Here is a 20,812-nt window from a genome sequence, read left to right on the forward strand (position 1 = left end):
TACTTCATAATGAAATATTATTTTTTCGTACTCTCACATTTTTCAAGTACTGACTGAATAATTTCATGTACACAAATGACGTCAAAACAAAACTCTCAATCACTAGCTTTACTAACACAGGGACATAAAGCAGAGAATACAAAATTACTATCAATGTAAAAACCGAGGCATTGTTCAAGTTAATGTCTGGGTCACTCAACCCTGATTGGAGAGATGGACATTGTTCTTATGTAAAGTCATCTGGGCCATTTAATGGGCGTCCGGCTCGTGGTTCTCCTCTTGCGCTGAAGAGCTGTGATTACTTTGGCTGTGTTTCGTAAACCTGCTGTTGGCTTCTCAGTGTATACTACGGGGATTATAACGAGGGTTTAACAGTATAAACACGGTACGGAAGATCTACACGAGTGTCAATGGGGCGCCTGTAGCTCCGCGACTCCTCGAGTTCCTTTCAGCGCGTGATTTGACTCTTTTCGATAAAAACGTTTCTATTGGCAGGTAAAGTTTTTTGTTTCTTTTATACAGTCATATGCAAAATAAACAGATTTTTAACTTGTTTTAATTTACATTTGCATTGTACAGCTTCTGATTTGTTCTTTTTTAACACAGACCATGTCAGAAATATATTTATAGTTTGTCTTGTGTTTACATTTAACTAACACTTATTAATAATCACACATTACAATTTAAATGCTTTTAAAATAACTAACTGCATTTAAAAAATACTGATATGTTGCAAATTATGCACAAAAATAATTATTATTGCAGACACTGCAGCTCTTGTAGACGTATGATCTCATTGGCTGGGACTGTTTAATCTCTGGTGCAAGTGTGGGCATGTGATGAAACTTATTCATAACCATTGAAATGCTGGTGAACCCATACTTTAATCAGCTAAAAATAAGGGTTTACATAAACTGCTGTTCAGTCTCTGTTTGCTCCTTAGGAATAAATGATCACCTCAACAAGACGAGTCTCTGCAGACAAACCTGAAGTACAAATCGCATTCAGGCTCGACGAAACCTCAGGTAACGTTATCCGCAATGACAAGTTTACACATTTGTGACAAAGAGACTGCCACTGAGAGACTAAAATAGATGCGTGACTTCTACCAAAATGGCAACCAACAAAACCCACGTAAGCCTCTCGTGTAGGATCAATTCAGCTTCTGCCATCCTTTTCAGGTGCCCCCTCTATTTTAGTTGATCTCTGGCATCTTCAAAACAAGATATCTACCTAGCCACAAAGTCAACAGCACTGTCAAAGTGTTTTACAGCTATTCATGCAAATGCTTTGATGGCAGCTGCTGCCGGGACATTGCAGCATCAGGTTTCCTTTTTTAATACCTCGCTGCTGCATGATTCACTCATTTGCTTTTAGAACACTGCCCTAAATTTAAAAGCATTTAATACTTCATGCTTTGTTCCTGCCTGTAGGCTGTGGTAAAGCTGAATGCATGGAACCAAAAACGTAAAAACTTAAAACTTGTTTCATCGAGTAAACTGGTGTGCTACCAGTCAGCCAAAATAACACAAAACATTCACCCCCACCAGCTGCATTCAGCAGGAATTACGTGAGATACTTAATTTGAGTAATGGGCCTATCAGGTTTAAGATAAGACCCATGTGCAAATTTCGTGCACATATATATACCAATCTTTTAATTGGCCTTCTGGTTGATGCGTGACTGTAAACAGCCCTGTTTTAGCTGATTGCATCAGAGGATTCCCAGCATGAGTGAGTGAGCCCCAGTTGGACATAGCTGGCGTGGCGGGAATCAGTGCAGACAAGCTGTCTGTCAAAGTACTTGTTAAAGTCAATCCATCTGAAAGAATCTGGGCAATAGTTACTTTCAATCTGTCGTTTAGGATTATGAAGTCCATGGCCGAACAGGTGCTGCTTCAATTTGGCCCGATCTGGGACCAGTTCTTTATGTCTCTCTTGTGAATTCAACGATTTATGTTTCTGCCAGAGAGGCTGGACCTAGATCAGTATCTAACATGACCTCAGACTGTAGATGTGATGCTGTCATTCAGGTGCAATATGAGATGTCGTATGGTGGAGTTGATTAGATGGATGTAGATGTCACCACTGAGGCCTTGGAGTATAAAGATCTCAAACATTGGTTGCATCTTGTATCCACATACCAGACATGTTGATCGGGTTTTCTTTTCCTCTCAGAGTTGAAAGATGCAGAAGATCCCCTTCCAGCTTTTCCTCACCTTGAGCAACGGTTACAGGTGACGTTTATTAATAATCTATTAACGCAGTAGCATGCTTTAGGGTTTGAATACACTAGCTGTTTTTTTTTAATATAGATTCAAGCTAAACATTAGCTGGTTGGACAGAAGTTGATTTGCTAGACTCAGCTTTTTGCTAAATGGGAACATCAACAGAGGTCTTGAGTGTTTTTTTAGGGCATTGACCCCTTAAAGGGGACATTTCACAAGACTTTTTTGTAAGATGTAAGATAAATCTTTGGTGTCCCTAGAGTACATATGTGAAGTTCTAGCTCAAAATAGCATATAGATCATTTATTATAGCATGTTAAAATTGCCACTTTTGTAGGTGTGAGCAAAAATGTGCCGTTTTTGGGGGTGTCCTTTTAAATGTAAATGAACTGATCTCTGCACTAAATGGCAGTGACGTGGTTGGATAGTACAGATTAAGGGATGGTATTACCCCCTTGTGACATCACAAGGGGAGCCAAAATTCAATTATCTATTTTTTTACATGCTTCCAGAGAATGGTTTACCAAAACTAAGTTACTGGGTTGATCTTTTTCACATTTTCTAGGTTGATAGAAGCACTGAGGACCCAATTATAGCACTTGAATATTGAAAAAGTAAGATTTTCATGATATGTCCCCTTTAATGGATAGAGGGGAAGAGCAGGGACCCACAGTACGTGTATCAAATAAAGACTGGATTTAAAGGTGCAGTGTGTAATTTTTAGAAGGATCTGACAGTAATGCAAAATAATTTACAAAACCATATTATCAGGGGTGTGTAAAGACCTTTTTTAATGAACCGTTATGTGTTTATTACCTTAGAATGAGACGTTTTTATCTACATACACCGAGGGTCCCCTTACATGGAAGTCGCCATTTTGTGCCACCATTTTTCTTCAGAAGCCATTCATGGACAAACTTTTTTACTAAGTTGTCTCCGACTATGACATGTTTGTCTGGGGGTGGCTACCATAGCTTCTTTATGTGTTTCAAAAGCGAGGGGTGAGCAGTGGACTGAGCCGTTAGTTGCAATTCGCAACCTCACCACTAGATGTCGCTAAAGTTTACACACTGCACCTTTAAGTACATTACAAAGATATTAAAATAATCATTTTTTGGTATACACAAACCACATACCATACTGTTGACATACTACATAACATTTAAATTGAAATGAGCAGGTTTTAACATGGGAACTTTATGCTCTGCATTTCAATCAATTGATTTATTATTAGACTGTCTAATTATTGACTATTATTACTATTATTTTGTTTGATTCCTTATTTCATAAAAAAAAATAATTAAAACAATATTTAAAGCAGTGATTCTCAAACTTTTTCCGCGTGCGGCCCCCCTTGTGTACGGTGAATTCCTTTGCGCCCCCCCCCAAAAAAAATTATGACAAAAACTGTCCTAAAATGTAACATTTTAATTAAACAAAACATATTGAGTTATACAAAGTAGTGCTGTTGGTTTTTTAGGTTTAATTACACAGAATTCATGATGAATAAATGTATTAATGTTATAAAAGTGGGGCCCCCCTGGCACCATCTCGCGGCCCCCCTGGGGTCCCCGGACCCCAGTTTGAGAACCACTGATTTAAAGGACCCTCTGTAGTACCCCCAAAGGGCCCTGTAACCCCTGATCTAGAAAGTTTGAAATTATCATTCAATTGGTGGCATGGCCTTATCAATGATCAATGAGCTTCTTGCATTAAAGCCGTTGTCCTGCTCTGATCTGTCCCAAACTTTTCCCAATACAATTGCAAAGGCACATATGCAGACGCCAGTTGTTATCATGAAAACCGTGTCAGAGAATTTTACATTATAAGCACTATTCTGTTAGGGAAATAGTGTCTTGCTGCTTTATACTGATTATTATTAAAACTTTAACTTCCTATGGACATTTATAAAAAAAATACCTATTTGACTATTTTTCCAAACTGTCACACACCTTAACACTAAATGTATCTCTCAAAACAACAAATATTCACCTCAGTAAATCTGTAGTAGGAACACAAGGGGACAGTAGTCAGGGTTTTACAAGGGTTATGACAACATATAGGATTTCAGTATTGCATTGAACATTAGTGTGGTTTCTAGGGAAGTCTATGTCATTGATAGCAGAGACTGAGACTGAGGTATTTTTAGGGGAAAACTAGTATACAGAAACTCTTTTGTTCCTTTATCAGATAATAGGTCAATTTGGTAATTTATCATTAATGGATAAAATTAATTACATCTCCTATATCTTTGATAAAAAAGACATATATATTCTGTTTTAGATTATGGTTTGAACAATTGATTGGGTCATGTAGACCATTTGGTAGAGCATTGCGTAATTAGCACAAAGGTCATGGGTTTGATCCCATGGTACATAGATACTGGTAAAATGTATTGATTGAATGAACACCGCGGGTTGCTTTGGATAGATGTCTCCCCCAAAATGCATAAATGACTGATTGTTACCTGTACATTGTTCTACCTGAACATTGACTAGACATACACATGACATGGGGGAGTTGAGGGGGAAAATTGGGAAAAACAGAAGTGGTTTGTTGTGGTAATGATATTCTATTGAACTGATGTGAGTCATTGCGAAAGAAGAAGTTTCTGACACAAAAGGAATAAAAAGCGTCAAGCGCCTCACTAAATGTTTCCACTTGTCAGACATGTTACAATGTATAATATAATTATTGCATCATTTAACATATAATTCAAATACATGCATTTGACAGACACTTTCATCCAAAGGGATTTGAGTGTCATTTGCGCTGCTAACACAATGCTCTACCACTGAGCTATAGAAATTATGCTGTAACTTCTCAAAGAGGAAAAGATAAAAGTGACATTATGTTATAATAATAACAACCATGTATACGCATAATAAAATCAAACATATTTGCATACTCAGTTATTAAGTAAGGAATAATTGATGACGGGTGTTGAATTGAAAATAATGCACACACATGGTGGTAATGCGGCACGACGTGAAGCTTGCTTTACACCACGGGTGTGCATTATTTTCTAATAATTCAAATGACCCAAGTTTTACAGAAAATGAATTAACACCCATGAAACAATTCTTAACCAATCAGAATAAAGCATTCAACAGCCCCTTTGTATAAAAAGACAATAACTTAGGTTAGTATTAGGTTAAATTAAACATGCTGATTTGTGAATTATAATGTGATCATCTGTTTTCCTTATTCTTAACAGCCAGTCCTGCCATGTCAGTCACTCAAGGAGTCGGTAGATGTATATAAAAACCACTGCAAGATGGCCAATGAATTTAACCAGGTCAAACATGAGATTGACATACTGGAGGACAAAAAGTAAGCCTTTAAAATTACCACTCTAAACAAAGTCAAGCTATGTAAAGTATATATGATGCTATTACTAACTATTTTTAATTCAGAGATGTGAAACTTGTTATACTACAACTACAGTACTGTGCAAAAGTCTTAGGCCACCATCACCAGCTTTGGTGTTTTAGCAAAGTTTCAATGTCCATCCATATTTATTTTTTACTCTTTTTTAAAATACAAACAGAAAATACAGGAAATATGTACACAAAATTAAAATTTTCAGGACTAAATGTCTTCTTCAGGCATCAGTCAGTATTTAGTGTGACCTCTCTTGGCACTAAACACATCTCAAGCTTTTTGAGGAGACTGAAGTACTGAAGTCATTCAATTAGAATTAGAAATTACGATTTAATTTCATTTAGGTTTAAGAGATCCTGCAGCTGCCTGCTATTTCTCAAGTGGAAGGGGAGTTGTTCACCCTAAATACTTGACACTTCAGCTTATACTTTTATACAGTTTTTAATACTACATACACATTTCCTGTATTTTCTGGTTGTATTCTAATAAAGAAACTGAGAAATATTTATATATGATCACTATACGATTGAAGTTCGTCACAACATGTATGTAGCCCGTCGTGTGTGTGGTTCCTTTTTTCAAAATATGTGTTCTGCGTGTCGAGAGGTCCTGTGTGCATCACGTGTTTTGTCAAAACAAGTGCCTAAATGCGTCTAAAGGGCTTATGATAAAAGAGACACTCACGTCTGCCAGATATTCGCACAATCTCATGCTTAATCAAAGTTTACTGTTAAGGGAGTGTCTTGTGTGTATTTTGTGATACTCTTTTATCATAAACGGTTTTGACGGGTGTGCAGCAGGCACTTATTTTGACAAAACACGTGATGCACATGGTTCACATGACGCAACAAACACATATTTTGAAAACGCAGCAACACACATTACACTCCGAACACTTATTTTGAATTTGCGCCCCTCGGATGAGCAGTCACGGGCCGCCACTGGTAAATATAACTAAATACTTATTTTAACTAAATATATTCTGGTATACCGTAAATAAATACAAGTTTGAATACAATTGTTCAACGTACTCTTTGTTAATATGGGGATTCCTTTCAAAGTCATGCTGCTCTGCTGGTTTTAAAAGGCCTATGTAATGATGACAAGACCTTACATACTGTATTGTGGTATGCAAGGCTTTTTTTCTGAACAGCTTTGCAAAACCACACTGTGAAAATGAAAGTCCATGTCTGTGTATTTGACATTTTAAAGTTCTCCTTCACGTGAACTTAGGGAATTGCACAGATTTTAAGAAAGCATTGTTTTTTGTTCAGTTAACCTACAAAATAGTTTTGAGCTTACAAGAGCTCTCAAAAAACGAAAAGCCAAAATTTACATAGGGAAATATTCATGCCACCCATTTCTGCTGATTGTAAGTTTTATTACTACGGAAATTTTGTAAAGGGCTCAATGCAAGGTTTATTTATGTAGGGAAACACAAGGGCTTTCTTAGTATCTAAATGCCATATGTACATTTCCAGTGCTTGTTCTCTTTCAGTTTTTCTCACAGATAGGAAAACACAGGCAATTTCTCGGGTACGTTCGGGTTAAGATAAAGCAGGTGGTTCTTTAGGAACATGCTTTAAACCACATGAGCTTTCTGTGACCAAGTACAGGCACTTTTACTATAGAGATTTATTAATGACTCACGTCGAACAGTTTGTTGACGTTCCCTAGTCACACAGATGTGAAACGTACAAGTAAACAAGGGCAAATACACTTTATTTTTTATTTTTATCCTTGTTCAGTTACTAACAGTTTTAACCCTTAGTTTGCACTTCAAATGTTAAACCTCATAAAAACCAAACAGACGCGTAAATAACACACTGCCCCGCCCTACAACAACCATGCTTGGATAGTTAACAAAGTCTAAATGTGTAGAGGATATCAGTCATTGAGTCAATGCCATTTTGGATCACAGCCCACGGCTCGGGCCAGTGACCTCCGTGTCTGCGGATTTGCTTATAATTATAGATTGAATATCAACCCAAGTATCAAACTGTATGATGGTGGTGGTGGTTCTGTTCCTTACATTTTTTATGAAGTCAATACAGACTTGTAGTCATCCAGGACACGTCATATGTTATTTTGGGCAAACTTCCTCGGTACGGTTTAATAGAATCATGTGCCAGTTACGAGATGATGTAATGAAAACTAATGAAGTTTAAGGTGTTGTTTTTACCTTGTTACCACAGGAAAGAACTTATCGCAGAGCTATTAGAAGATGAAAAGGCGTCGATGGAGTATGCACGGCTAGAGGAGGAATACAGGATACTCACGGAAGAGAACCGGAATCTGATTTCGGTTCACAGCGAGCGTGCCAGACAGCTCGAGACTCTCAGAGTGATCAGTCAAAAGAGGCAGGGCTCCTCATGACCTCACTGGCTCCTACTACCACTGTACTTACAAACATCTTCTTTCTGTGATTATATAATGATGGGGAAAACTGATCCTGAATCAGTCTCATTAGACTGAGGCACTTAATGTATGTAATATATGTTAAAGGAGTAATGTGGGGTTTTTAGCGGCATCTTACGGTGAGCCAACCTTAATTTCGAAACACATAGCTGCCACAGGACAAAAACATGTCATCGTCTGAGACAACGCACTCTGTAGAACAGTTTGTCCATTTAGGGCTACTGTAGAAACATGATGGCGACTTCATGTAAGGGGACCCGCGGTGTATGTAGATATAAACGTCTCATTCTAAGGTAATAAAAACAATACAGTTCATTATGTAAGGTGTTTATACATCACTGATAATATAGTTATGTATATTGCATTTCTGTGAGATCCTTCTAAAAGTCCCACATTGCACCTTTAAGCTAATAAATTGGTCATTTACAGGACTGATGGTCCAAACTTATTAAGGGTCACCTTACTTGTATTTGTCTGGCACAGTTTTCTAAATATATACTGTACTACTTTTCTGTTTGTGTTTAAAGGGCGTGTTTGTTGACAAATGTGCTTCACTGCCTATTGTACAGTTGAAATTGTGTCTGTGTTACATCATTCGAAATGCTGTGCTGTGAAAAAGTAAATGTTTCTCTTAGTAAAATGTTTTACGGTTGTCTCTCGCTTACGTAAATAAGGGATTAAGGAACTACATTTCTGATTAACTATTCAAGTTCAAGCAAGGTGACAACAGACGTATGACTGCACACTATTGTTTACTTACTCAGTAATAGGGAACTTGGGTTTCGAAATGTGATCTGCTCATTTTAGGATTGTGAAACTCTTTAAAAATATCAATGGCTGACGAACAACCATTCCATGTTGCTAAAATACAAGCAGTAATTTAGTTCCCAATGTGTGTCCTCAAACCAGTTTAACAGCAGTAAAGTTAGCCCATACTTGTTTTAAAGTTTAATAGTCAATTTAGATTAACTTAATTAATATATTAGGTAGTATTATTATTATAGTTTTTAACAATTATAGGATTGGGACCTCGTTTATATTTATAGTGGGGCTATAAATTATGAATTATCTATGTTGAAAAGTAATAGTTTAGGGCTGGTTATAGTTATTTATAGTTATACAGTATTTATTAACTAAAATATTTGAAACATACATAATTCATGCTTATACGTTTTTTTGTTTTATTTTATTCTGGGATGTAATAATAAAAATAAGAATTTGGTGCGCACAAAATATTGACTTATAGTATAAATTATAATAAGTATCTAACTAAGGAAGTGGTGACGTTTGTGACAGACAGGACCGAAGACCAATAAACGTGAGGTAGTGTTTGAGAAGGCGGGACAAAAACAAATTTGGTGTAAGTCACATGATGTCAGAGTAAAACACACGCGCCTCCTATTTCATAGTTACAAGTAAGCGCTTTAAGAAATCCTAGTCAGTATGTTGTAACAATACCAACTTTTACTATCACTCTCCAAATGACAGGTGAGTATTAACAGGCTGTGGGCTTATATGTTATGTATGTTGATGGAGGCGGAAAGACACGAGCAAACTGAACTTTACAGGTAAAGTTTAAAATCTAACTTTAATTCAAATCTCAAAGCGATCTTCTTCAGGAAAACATTTATTTTATTTCAATAATCGCAATCCTGTAATCGTATTAAAACTGATATTTTCATTATTTACATTTGTCCTCCGACGGAGCTTGTGTGAGTAGCATATACACCATGTTTGGAAAGTAACTCGCGTTTAAAAGTTTGATTTAATCATCAGTTTTGATACAGCCGGAGTGTTCATCAAATCCGCGTCTTTTGTTTACACAAGTTACATGTTTTAAGGATGCGGGTTCGTTACTTTCCGTTTAATATACATCTATTGTAACCCGTACGCTTGGTGTAAATCAGATTTGATCGACGGAAAAGGACATATGAGGAAAAATGCCTACTCATCCTTTATCAGCAAATGCCACTGACTTGCGTTCAACTTCATGTAGAACGATTGGCGTATGACATCAAGTACCGCGAGAGCGATAAGTAAGCTGCGCTTCTCGCGGTACACTGACGTCATAGGTGGTTCTATCAGCGCAGCCGTTTCTTGAAGTCGAGCGCAGCCAGTGAGTCAGCAGAAGGCGCACACGCGCTCCGTGCATGACTGGGACAAACTGCCTGTACACGGTTAAGATAAGCAGCTTCCGTGTGAAAAGACACGTACTCTTAGGAGTTTTCATTAGTTGTGCACCATTTCAAACATTTTCTCCCCCAGGCGCTTTTGTTTTTTAAGGTCAGAGATCCGACCTAGATAGTTCCTGAAGAGCGAGTTTGCGCTCGTTACTCTGTATGACATGCCGCGTTTAATAAAACCATTATGGGGATATCCACTAGCTATAAATGTATTTATTATAATAATACGAATATTCATATTTTAATAAATAATATAATTAATAAAAAATATAATTAATTGTTTAATTGTACTTAATATTCCTATATAGTGTTTTTAAGCATTGCCATAGTAAATCATGAAATATACTATAGTATTCACTATATAGTAGTTTATACTGCAGCACACCATAGTTTAACATTAACAATAATATACTACAGTATGTATACTTTTTTGCTAGCCACTTACTTTGCAATAACAAAAAGAGTACACACTAAGGGCATAGTATAAGAAAACAAAATAGGGACGCTGTCGGTATAAATCATACTCGAAATTGTAGTTTGAATATTCATGCAAATGCTTTTGAATAACCAAAATTGTCACATTTATCGCTTTTTTTATCTGCATGTTTTGAATGTATTGAAATACTTTTGACAGTAAAATGATAACTGTTTTTGTGATGCAGATTAACTCAACATGTCTGTGGAGAGGTCGAAATCCTCGCAGTTTACCTTCCAGTCATCTGTGCACAGTTCTCACGTTCTGCAATGTCTAAATGAGCAAAGGAAGAAAGATCTTCTGTGTGATGTCACGGTTGTGGCGGAGAACCACAGTTTCCGAGCCCACCGTGCGGTACTGGCCACGTGCAGTGATTTCCTCAGTGCTCGTGTATCTGGTATTACCACGCCCGAAGGACTTGTCATCAACCTACCTGATGAGGTAACAGCCAAATCACAGGTCTGAGATGATCATGGATGAGTCTCTCTGGCCAAACGTGTAATTTTGTGCCTTATATTGCAGGTGACTGCAGAGGGATTTGAACCCTTACTGGAGTTTGCCTACACCTCTAAACTTACCTTTACCAAAGAGAACGTGCTTGAACTTCGTAACTGCGCGTCTGTCCTTGGTTTCAAGAACTTGGACAAAGCCTGCTTCGACTTCCTTCTCCCCAAGTTTTTCGACAGCAGCAGAAGTGCGTCCAACATCCAGAGGAAGCGATGCTGCAAGACCAAATGCTGCAAAGGGCGGGAGGCTTTGGTTAGCGGGGATGACGTCATCGATGAAGATAAAACGATACTGCAGCCCTCACAGTCTCTACTTCAGGAAAAGGAGGCATCACGTCCTTCTTCTACGCCTATTGAGGATGTAATAGGAAATGACAATGGCCAAACTGAGAAACATACAACCTACTCCCTCTTATGTCCCAAATACAGAAAGTTTCAGATAGCTTGCGGAAAGGAGCGATCGTGTCCGGATGTCTGTGGCTTGGAATCCGTCCCCACGTCTCTTGCGAGACCAGAAGACAATTGTCCACTAAGCTGCCCTCCTTGCTCAAGCAATGGAGACTGTAGCCAATCATCACAATCTATTTGTGACTTGGGTAATGAAGGAATGTCCTCTGTCTCAGGAACGAATGATGTTGCGATTAACTACAACAGTAACATTGAATCTTGCCCATCGTACCAAAGCAACACCATTAGGAGCAGAGAAGAGATAGAAGTAGCCAAACAGCTCACGGTCTGGCCGGATGTTTGTCCCACCCAGGCGTCTCCGTCCAACCTAGACACGGTGGAGAAAACTTCCAGGTGTCAAATGAACTGTCACCTGGATCCAATGACAATGGAGTGTCCTTTTCTGCAGAGCTTTGGCGCTGTGGGTGCTCAACTACACCATGTTGATGTCGGAGCCACGTCACAGGGTAGTCCTTACATGCACTCCAACCAATCAGGGGAGGACTCTGATAGTTTTGACACGGAGGGGGACAGTGAGTCTTACAGCAATGAAAAACTATCTGAGGTGAGAGCTGATTATTTGTAATATTTACACTAATACAAGCATATTACGCATATTACGCACACAGCCTTGCAAAGGGTGCACACACATACTGATAAAATGTATACCATGAAGTCACTTTGGATAAAAGCATTTGCCAAATGGCCACCTATTAAAAGGTAGTTTCCATGAGATTTTTATCTGGGGCACTAGAAGTTGTGTCTTTTGACTTGGACCAATAAGCAACCATTTCGCACCTGTGTTGAAATGGGTTACTGGGGGTAGATTGGTTAATGTTTGTTGGACTTGTCTTGGGCAATACGCCCAAAACTCCCTAAGGGTCAAAAGTACACAGGTTTCTTGCATACTCATTTTTTTCGTTCAACTTCACACTATATATCTGTACAACTGTAAACATGACTCACTTTTGTGGTCTTCGTAGAATTGATGTAGATGAGTTGTCGAGCATTTTTGTTTTTCTCCTCCAGATGGCTCTGCCGTTCTCTGTAGAGCAGATCGTGTCGCTGAACAGGAATGACTTTCAGCAGATGCTGAAGCAGCAGTGCTTGACACGGGAGCAGCTCGATTTCGTGCACGACATCCGCAGGCGGAGCAAGAACCGTATTGCGGCCCGTCGATGTCGCAAGAGGAAACTCGACTGCATTTACAACCTCGAGTGTGAAATTCAAAAGCTGGTAGGTGTCTGAATCTTTCTTTGATGTCTTGGTTGTTTTGAAAGCTCAAAGTTAACACAAAATCTTACAGAAAATGTTACAAAATTCTATTTTGGTTAGAGAAAACAAAGCCGATTAGTAGATCTATTAACATTTATTTTGTCGTACTATTAATTTGGTGACATTTAAAGGCGGAGTCCACGATGTTTGAAAAACGCGTGGGAAAAGGAGACGGGCCGACTACCAAAACACACTTATAGCCAATCAAATCAAATCAAATGCCGTGTTGCGTATGTGTGGGGCGGGTCTATCAACAGAAGGTCCAGATTCTATTGGGGAAGGGGCGTGTTTGTTTAGGTGATTTCAAATATCAACATTGGCTTTCAAACATCATGGACTCCGCCTTTAAGTCCCTCCGCAAATTCTTATTATCATTATGTTCCTAGATGTCTATTCATTATTTCTTATTTATACAATTTTTACTGCTATAACACAAACAAATAAAAATGTTTTTAATTCACAGCAGCATACTACTGTACACTTTGACCTTTGTCCAATTTACTTAAATGAAACAAGTTAATATAACACAATTTAAAAAAAATTTGTCTCAACCTAATTTAATCATGTTTAATCCACTTAAAGGCGGGGTGCATGATCTCTGAAAGCTGATGTTGGCATTTGAAATCACCTAAACAAACATGTCCCTACCCCAATAGAATCTGGACCGTCTTTTGATAGAGCCGCCCCACACATACGCAACCCAGGCAATGGTTAGTAAAATCGGTTAGTAGACGCCCCTTACTGCTGATTGGCTACAAGTGTGTTTTGGTAGTCGGCCTGACTCCCTTTTCCAAAGTGTTTTCCAAAAATCATGCACAACGCCTTTACATTTTAAAACGTAATCATTTTAAGTTGGGGCCGACATGAATGATTTTTGTTGCTATTACTAACTAGGCCGTGGATCTGTACTTTCCCAGCATGCTTTGCATGCAACTGCCTTTGAAGTATTTTTTAAGATTAAAGAGCAACTAAACCCTAAACCAATTTTTTTTAGTTAATGATCTGTAAGAATGGGGCTTTAATAGTGCTGTTCATTGATTTGAGTAACTTTTTTACATTTGGATATGAAATGTTTCAATGCTACAATATATGGTGTAAAAATGGTGTAAAAATATGAGCACTAACTGTGTTAATGCCTGTCTGGAGATCAGTCTCTTCTCACATGCCCATTCAACGTACCATAAGTTATTATTATTAGCATGCTAACATGTGCTTATGCTAATTAGTATGATATAGAAACTGACAGTTGGTTTAACAAGACATTTTTTGTTTAAATTAACTTTGTTTTGTCCTTGTTGAAAAGACCCGAACTAATTGCATGGAAAAGTTTTCCTTAACTGAACTAACTCTTTATTATTTATGATAAAAAAATATTTTATTAAGTTGGTGCAACAAAAGATTATTTGTTAAAATGAACTTATTCTATTCTTGTTGTACAAGCCTAAACTAATTTTGTGGAAACGTTTTTCTTTATAAAATAAAACGTAGCGCTTTTCTAAGCGGATTTAAAAGAGGAACTATATTTTATGGCGTAATAGCACTTTTGGGAGTACTTCGACTCGGCGCAGTAACACCCTCCCTCTCCCATTATGAGAGTGAGAAGGGGAGCGGACTTTTCAGGCGAGTCGAAGTACTCCCAAAAGTGCTATTACGCCATACAATATAGTTCCTCTTTTAAATCCGCTTAGAAAAGCGCTACGTTTTATTTTGTCCCACCAAACTTGCTCGTATAACTACTCGTCTTAAATAGGAAAAACGTTGATGTGTTTGGTCACTTCTAACTTTATCTCTAAATGGTACCACTGAACGAACGTGCACGCACACAGATGATAGAGGGATGTATCAACAATTCTTAGTTAAGGTAATAACATATTTTGATGTTGAGAATGAGTAGACTATTCCTTTAAGGCAACCTGGTAACTTACTTTTTTAAAGTCACCATGAAATGGAAGTAGCTATCGTCTTATTTTCCCAGTGGTGACGTATACTCTCATGAAATGGCTTTTGAAATAAAAAAGGTAGGGCTGGACTTGAATTCGTCCATCGAGAATTGATTGGATCATTTGAAATTGGATCATGTTGCTAATTGCTAATCACTGCGATCTTTTCCCGGACCCCGCCCACCAGGAAAGGGGTGGAGATTCGCTTTTTGATGAAAGATTATAAGGTTAGGCTACATGAATTTAAAAAAATTAATGAAGCACACAGATAAGTAATTTTTAATAAATACCACAATATTCCCCCAAAAGTTTTTCATTTCAATTTCATTGTTGAACCGACAAATCTTTTTGGGTGGGTTATTTTTCCTCTGCTGTTTAATGCCCATTGTGTACTATGTATGTCTGTGTGACATTGTATGTATGTTTGCTCTGCAGAGGAACGAACACGATAAGCTGACGGCCGAAAGGATGCAGCTGAATCAGATGAAGCTAAAGACCTGGCAGTGTTATTCCGGTCTGTATGATAGGGTTTGTGCCGAAGCAGCCCTCAAACCAGAGCAACTTCAGGTGCTGGCCAAATATTCCTCTCCAGACTGCCCACTGTCAGCCTTCCTCTGCCCCTCCTCAGACCTCTCTCAGAGCCCCGACCTCCAGCCCCTGACTTCAGGCTACTCCCCGCATTTCTCTGCACGCACCTGCTGCTCTGAAGCCAACGCACCTGTCGGTTCCTTAATAGAAACCACAGCTGGTGTTTCTCAATCAAGCTTTATAAACCTCTTGCCTACAAGGCCCACCGAATCTCAGTCACAAACCTGTCAGGCTAACAGCTCACCTTCAGAGAAAACTGCGTGCGGTTCAATCATAAAACTTAGCACGGATCTAATCAACAACCAGGAAACGGACGAATAACCAAACAGATGCAGGTTGAAGGACCACAAAAACTCAATGAAGATTTTATTTTTAGATAAACAGACTTTTTTGTATAAATCACGCAAACTCGACGCAGGTACATTTAACAAATGTGATATCACTACTGTTCTTGTGTGATCGCATGTTGTACATCTGATCTTTCTTACTCAGCATACACTTTTGTGTGCACTGTATGTGAGGTATTTCTCCACGTAAATCAATCATGTTTTTAGTCTTAACACACACATCAACAGAACACTTAAAATAGTGACCCTGCCTGTGAAAACCCAGCTAAAGTCATTTACTGTTTTCAACATAAAATCATTCTGTGAAAATATAACCTTGATATCTTTAATATTGACTTAGGTCATGTCAAAGATTGAAATGAAAATGAAATCAATAATTGAAATCGAACTTTAATGCTCATAATCTCATTTATTTATGAGACTTTAGTCTAGATTGCACAGACAGGGTCAATTCACAGGATAAAGATTTTGGGACTCAACACACCTCAATATTTCTCTCAATATTTTCTTTATGTTCTCAGGGTGACACTGCATTCCAGGTAATAGGTGCTGTAATAGGAACCAAATATCTGTTTTGTTGAAGCTGTGACGTTAACCAAATCATAAATTAGGAGAATATTTACTGTCTTAAAGTGAATGCGGAGGTGTCAGAACTGCACATGCTGTAGTTTCTTTCAATTATTGAAGATGATGTACATATTACAGATTTACAAACTGGATAATTCCACTCTTCATTGCTTGGGCCCAATTTATATAATCCCTCGGTTTCACAGACAAGGCTTAAGACTAGTCCTAGACTAAAACACATGTTTAAACTGTCTCAACTGAAAATAACTTGCACTGACCGAGCTTAAAAATTGCAACTACCTTTGATTTGTCTTAAGATACACACCAATAATTAGGGCTGTCCAAAAATATCGATACAGCTATCGTGATACATTTTTTCATGATAGTGTATCAATATTTCTACTAACAATATTTAAAATTCAAATCCCTCTGTGTGCGTCAAATGACCTCCGCCGCCACTGTAGTTGTCGCTGTCCATTTGTCTGTCATATACGACCATTCGGCAAATGTTTCAGAAGTTAGCGGGAGTGAGAAAATGGCAGAAAATGTGTAAAATGCCTGCAGCTTTCAAAGCCGACGTGTGGACGCACTTTGGCTTTAAATTTTGTTTATTTTTACATTTTTGATAAAATGAAAAAGTATTGCAATGCATTGCAACGTATTGTATCGTATCGCGATACATTGCATCATGCATCGTGATACGTATTGTATCGTGAGGCCCTTGCCAATACCCAACCCTACCAATAATGTCTTTTTCTAAGGCCTGTTTATAAAAGATCAAAATTTAACTAAGCCCTAGTCCTGGATTTAGCTAAGCCTTGTTTATGAAACCAGGCCAATACCTCTCCAGCTTAATAAATGAAGTCAATAAATCAAATGTGTGAGTTTTTCCTACTGGATGCTTTGATATTTATGTGTAATATTCAGGGTTCCCACAGGTCCTTGAATAAATTTGGGGGGGAAATCAAGGCCCTTGGAAGTTCTTGAAAATATTCATACATAGATACAGGTCATTAAAAGTGCTTGAATCTATTTTATGCAAGAATTTTTTTGAAAAAAATCCATTGTAGGAAAATATAAAATTCTAGACTTTTTAAGCACACGCGCTAAACTATTCACTTTAAATGCTTATATCTTCTGTATGCGAATGTTGATTCATACCAAAATGTTTTTTTGCATAGTTGTGTTTGACACATGAAAACGTCTCGGGTAACGTAAGTAACTGTTGTTCCCTGAGAAGGGAACGAGACGCTGCGTCTCCTTTGCCATACTTCCTGCGTCCCTGTAATGCCGTCTTTGGCAATATTTCAGATAGCGATATACTTCCTGGCTCCCGCGTCACCCTGTCTTTGTCCTTAAGCCTCACCGTTGGTTGAATTTGATATACACATTCAGACGCACTTACCCCTGGAGGCGTCCCCAAAGTGTCACCGCAGTGACCCAGCGTGAGTTCCCTCGAAAAGGAACTGTAACAATGTATCTTAAAAGGTAACAAGATGTAACCTTGCTCTCACTTGAAATGTGTCCCCACATTTAGTCCTTGAATTTGAGGGTATTGGACCTGGAAAGTCCTTGATAGGTCCTTGAATTTGAAGTTAACTACAGTGTGGGAACCCTAAATATTTTTATGTACATTCACCCTATAATGATTCTAGAACTAAGGGGGTGTCTAAATATTTTTGTTTATGTAGTGTATTAGTACAGTATTGTACATTACATTAGTATACATGTAGCTGACATTATACATGGTCGGAAAAAGTGGTCCGTAGCTGTCATATTACAAACGGATAAATATCTATGGTACATATTAGGACCATTTTAAAGAGTAATGCCCCAGTGACAGCCGGGTACCAATTTCGGTCCATTTTGTCTGACAGTGTGTAGCACAAAGTGCCCAAACTTCGTTATAAATTATTGTACAAAGATTATGTTTCTGCAGTGATGTAGTTTAACCAACAGATGGTAGCACTCACCCATAACAGTTCAAAGTTTACGTCCCTCATGGAGGATGGGATAAACTCTCATAACCACAGCACCTGTAGTGTCCAAATGGGTAAACACTTTCCAGTCTACAGAACAAGAACAGCTTGAAGACAAATTTGCAGAATAACGTCACATTACAAGTTGTTTTCTAACAGATTTAGGAATGGGTGCTGGAATAATTGTAGTAGGCCATGAGGCATTTTTCATCATTTTGATGCATCTATGCTGTCTGATTGTCAGCTATAAAACAAAAGTGTGTTCATTGTTGTGTTTTGATCCCTTGGGTTAATCTAACACGCTCATCGGTTTCATCATCAGACAGCTATCGGATATCATTCGTCTTCACGTGACAATCCAGATGTCACGTCCTATCAGAAAACAGATCAGTTTACAGTTACTTGATAAAACATCAAATGTTTTGAAACATGATTTAATCAAACTGGTACAAAGTATAAAATCGAATGACTTGGTAAGCTTTATTATTGGACAGATACTAAATCACTTTTTTTAAACGGGATAGCTCATCCAAAATGTAATTTACTTACCATTACGGCATTACAAACCTGTATGTCTTGCATGGAACACTAAGGGGTGGTTTCCCAGACAGGGTTTAGATTAATCCAGGACCAGGGCTTAGTTATATTAAGACATTAAAGTAGTTTTTACAAACATAAAAAAGCAATAATGGTGTGCATCTTGAGACAAAACAATGGCACTGATTTATGTTAAAGGATAAATCTAAAAAAAATTCAGATAATTTACTCACCACCATGTCATCCAAAATGTTTATGTCTTTCTTTGTTCAGTCAAGAAGAAATAATGTTTTTTGAGGAAAACATTACAGGATTTTTCTCATTTTAATGGACTTTAATGGACCCCAACACGTACCAGTTTTAATGCAGTTTAAAATTGCAGTTTTAAAGGACTCTAAACGATCTCAATCGAGGCATAAGGGTCTTATCTAGTGAAACGATGGTCATTTTTGGCAAGAAAAATAAAAAATATGCACTTTTAAACCACAACCTCTCGCCTTCCTCCAGTCCTGCGACGCGCCAGCGCGACCTCACGCAATTCGTCATCACATCAAGAGTTCACGAATGACGTATCGAAACTACGCCCCAGTGTTTACAAGTGTGGAGAAAGAGGACCGTTCCGACGTTGTATTTTGAATGATACTAATTAATGTCTTTGTGTCAGTTTATTGTTTAAAATGGTCCGCAAATGTGCGTTTCATATATGTAACACGTGACCTTTCCACGTCATACGCAATTATGTGAGGTCACGCTGGCTCGTCACAGCCGGAGGAAGACGAGAAGTTGTGGTTTAAAAGTGCATATTTCTAGTTTCTCTAGATAAGACCCTTATGCCTCGCTTGAGATCGTTCAGAGTCCTTTGAAACCGCAATTTTCAACCGCACCAAAACTGCCAAGTGTTGGGGTCCATTAAAATGAGAAAAATCCTGGAATGTTTTCCTCAAAAACACAATTTCTTCTCAACTGAACAAAGAAAGACATCAACAGTCTGGACGACATGCTGGTGAGTAAATTATCTGGATTTTTTTTACGAAAATTGACTAATCCTTTAAGATACGTCAGTACAAGGTGTTTTTAAATTTAGGCAGTCCAAACATGCATTTTAGTCTGGGACTACACTATCTGGGAAAGCGCCCATTAAATATCTTATATAGGATGTCCATACTGCTATTATCGATAAAATGAAAGTGCATGGACACCAGAGACAGTCATGGTCACCATTCATGTTTGCGGTATGGGCCAAAGCATCTTGAACAATCTGCTTTGTGGTTAAATTTCATGCAGTTGGTCTGCTGCAAAAAATAATAAGGTCACTGGTGCTTTGTGCCAGAATTTTGAGTCATAACACACAATCATAAAACAGAGTAGGATATCAATGTCACTTGAGCAAACAAAACAACAAAGACCACAGGTGCATCCCTCTGTAAAACAGATTGATTTTCTCGGTGCTTAGTAGCTTCTCTTTATACCCTGTAAATCTCAAAGTGGAATTTTGAGGGACCGCACATTTTCCTAACTGTTGTGAGATAGCATCCCAGTAAGGATTTCCAGGTAAGATCAGATGAAAAGGTCGACTCGCGATGTGTAGAATATCACAAGCTCATCATCTGAGATTAGTATTCAGCAGGACAAAAAAAGAAAAAAATTTGATTAAGAGTTATGGGGTTAGCAGATTAGAGACAGGGAAAACAGTAAACCGAATCCCAGAATTAATCAAAATCCTAAAACCAAAAAAAAAAAAGAGAAAACCTTAAGCTGGCAGTAGACATCATCACATTCAGCAGTCCTGTTAATATTAGGCCATCTGTGTGGATTAAGATAAAAGCCCTAAAGAAGTGCAAACTCCGTATTCACTATCCGTGAACGGGCTGAGATTTTTTTTAATTTTCTCTATATTTTTCTCTTTCAAAACGTCACCTCAATCGCACGCTGCGCAAAA

At 38.0% G+C, this 20,812-nt stretch overlaps 2 protein-coding genes across 3 annotated transcripts; both read left to right on the top strand.

Moving 5' to 3' along the window:
* The first annotated feature begins 153 nt into the window (after nucleotides 1–153).
* map3k7cl (map3k7 C-terminal like) lies at nucleotides 154–8,674 on the top strand. The gene is made up of 5 exons (XM_055208510.2): nucleotides 154–495; nucleotides 944–1,025; nucleotides 2,178–2,236; nucleotides 5,445–5,560; nucleotides 7,807–8,674. Exons 2-5 carry the CDS (start codon nucleotides 950–952, stop codon nucleotides 7,985–7,987), a joined length of 432 nt encoding a protein of 143 aa, XP_055064485.1. The 5' UTR covers nucleotides 154–495; nucleotides 944–949; the 3' UTR covers nucleotides 7,988–8,674.
* Nucleotides 8,675–9,402: 728 nt separating this feature from the next.
* Nucleotides 9,403–17,132, top strand: bach1b (BTB and CNC homology 1, basic leucine zipper transcription factor 1 b). Of its 2 annotated transcripts, none has more exons than XM_055208508.2 (5): nucleotides 9,403–9,517; nucleotides 10,875–11,128; nucleotides 11,210–12,205; nucleotides 12,670–12,876; nucleotides 15,291–17,132. In XM_055208508.2, the coding sequence occupies exons 2-5, from the start codon at nucleotides 10,886–10,888 to the stop codon at nucleotides 15,762–15,764; spliced, it is 1,920 nt and encodes a 639-aa protein (XP_055064483.2). In that variant the 5' UTR covers nucleotides 9,403–9,517; nucleotides 10,875–10,885; the 3' UTR covers nucleotides 15,765–17,132. The 2 variants fall into 2 exon arrangements, with proteins under 2 accessions (XP_055064483.2, XP_055064484.2); XM_055208509.2 differs by having other exon boundaries at nucleotides 9,458–9,597.
* The last annotated feature ends 3,680 nt before the right edge of the window (nucleotides 17,133–20,812 follow it).

The sequence above is a fragment of the Misgurnus anguillicaudatus genome, chromosome 12, assembly GCF_027580225.2.
Source record: "Misgurnus anguillicaudatus chromosome 12, ASM2758022v2, whole genome shotgun sequence".
Classification (NCBI taxonomy): domain Eukaryota; kingdom Metazoa; phylum Chordata; class Actinopteri; order Cypriniformes; family Cobitidae; genus Misgurnus; species Misgurnus anguillicaudatus.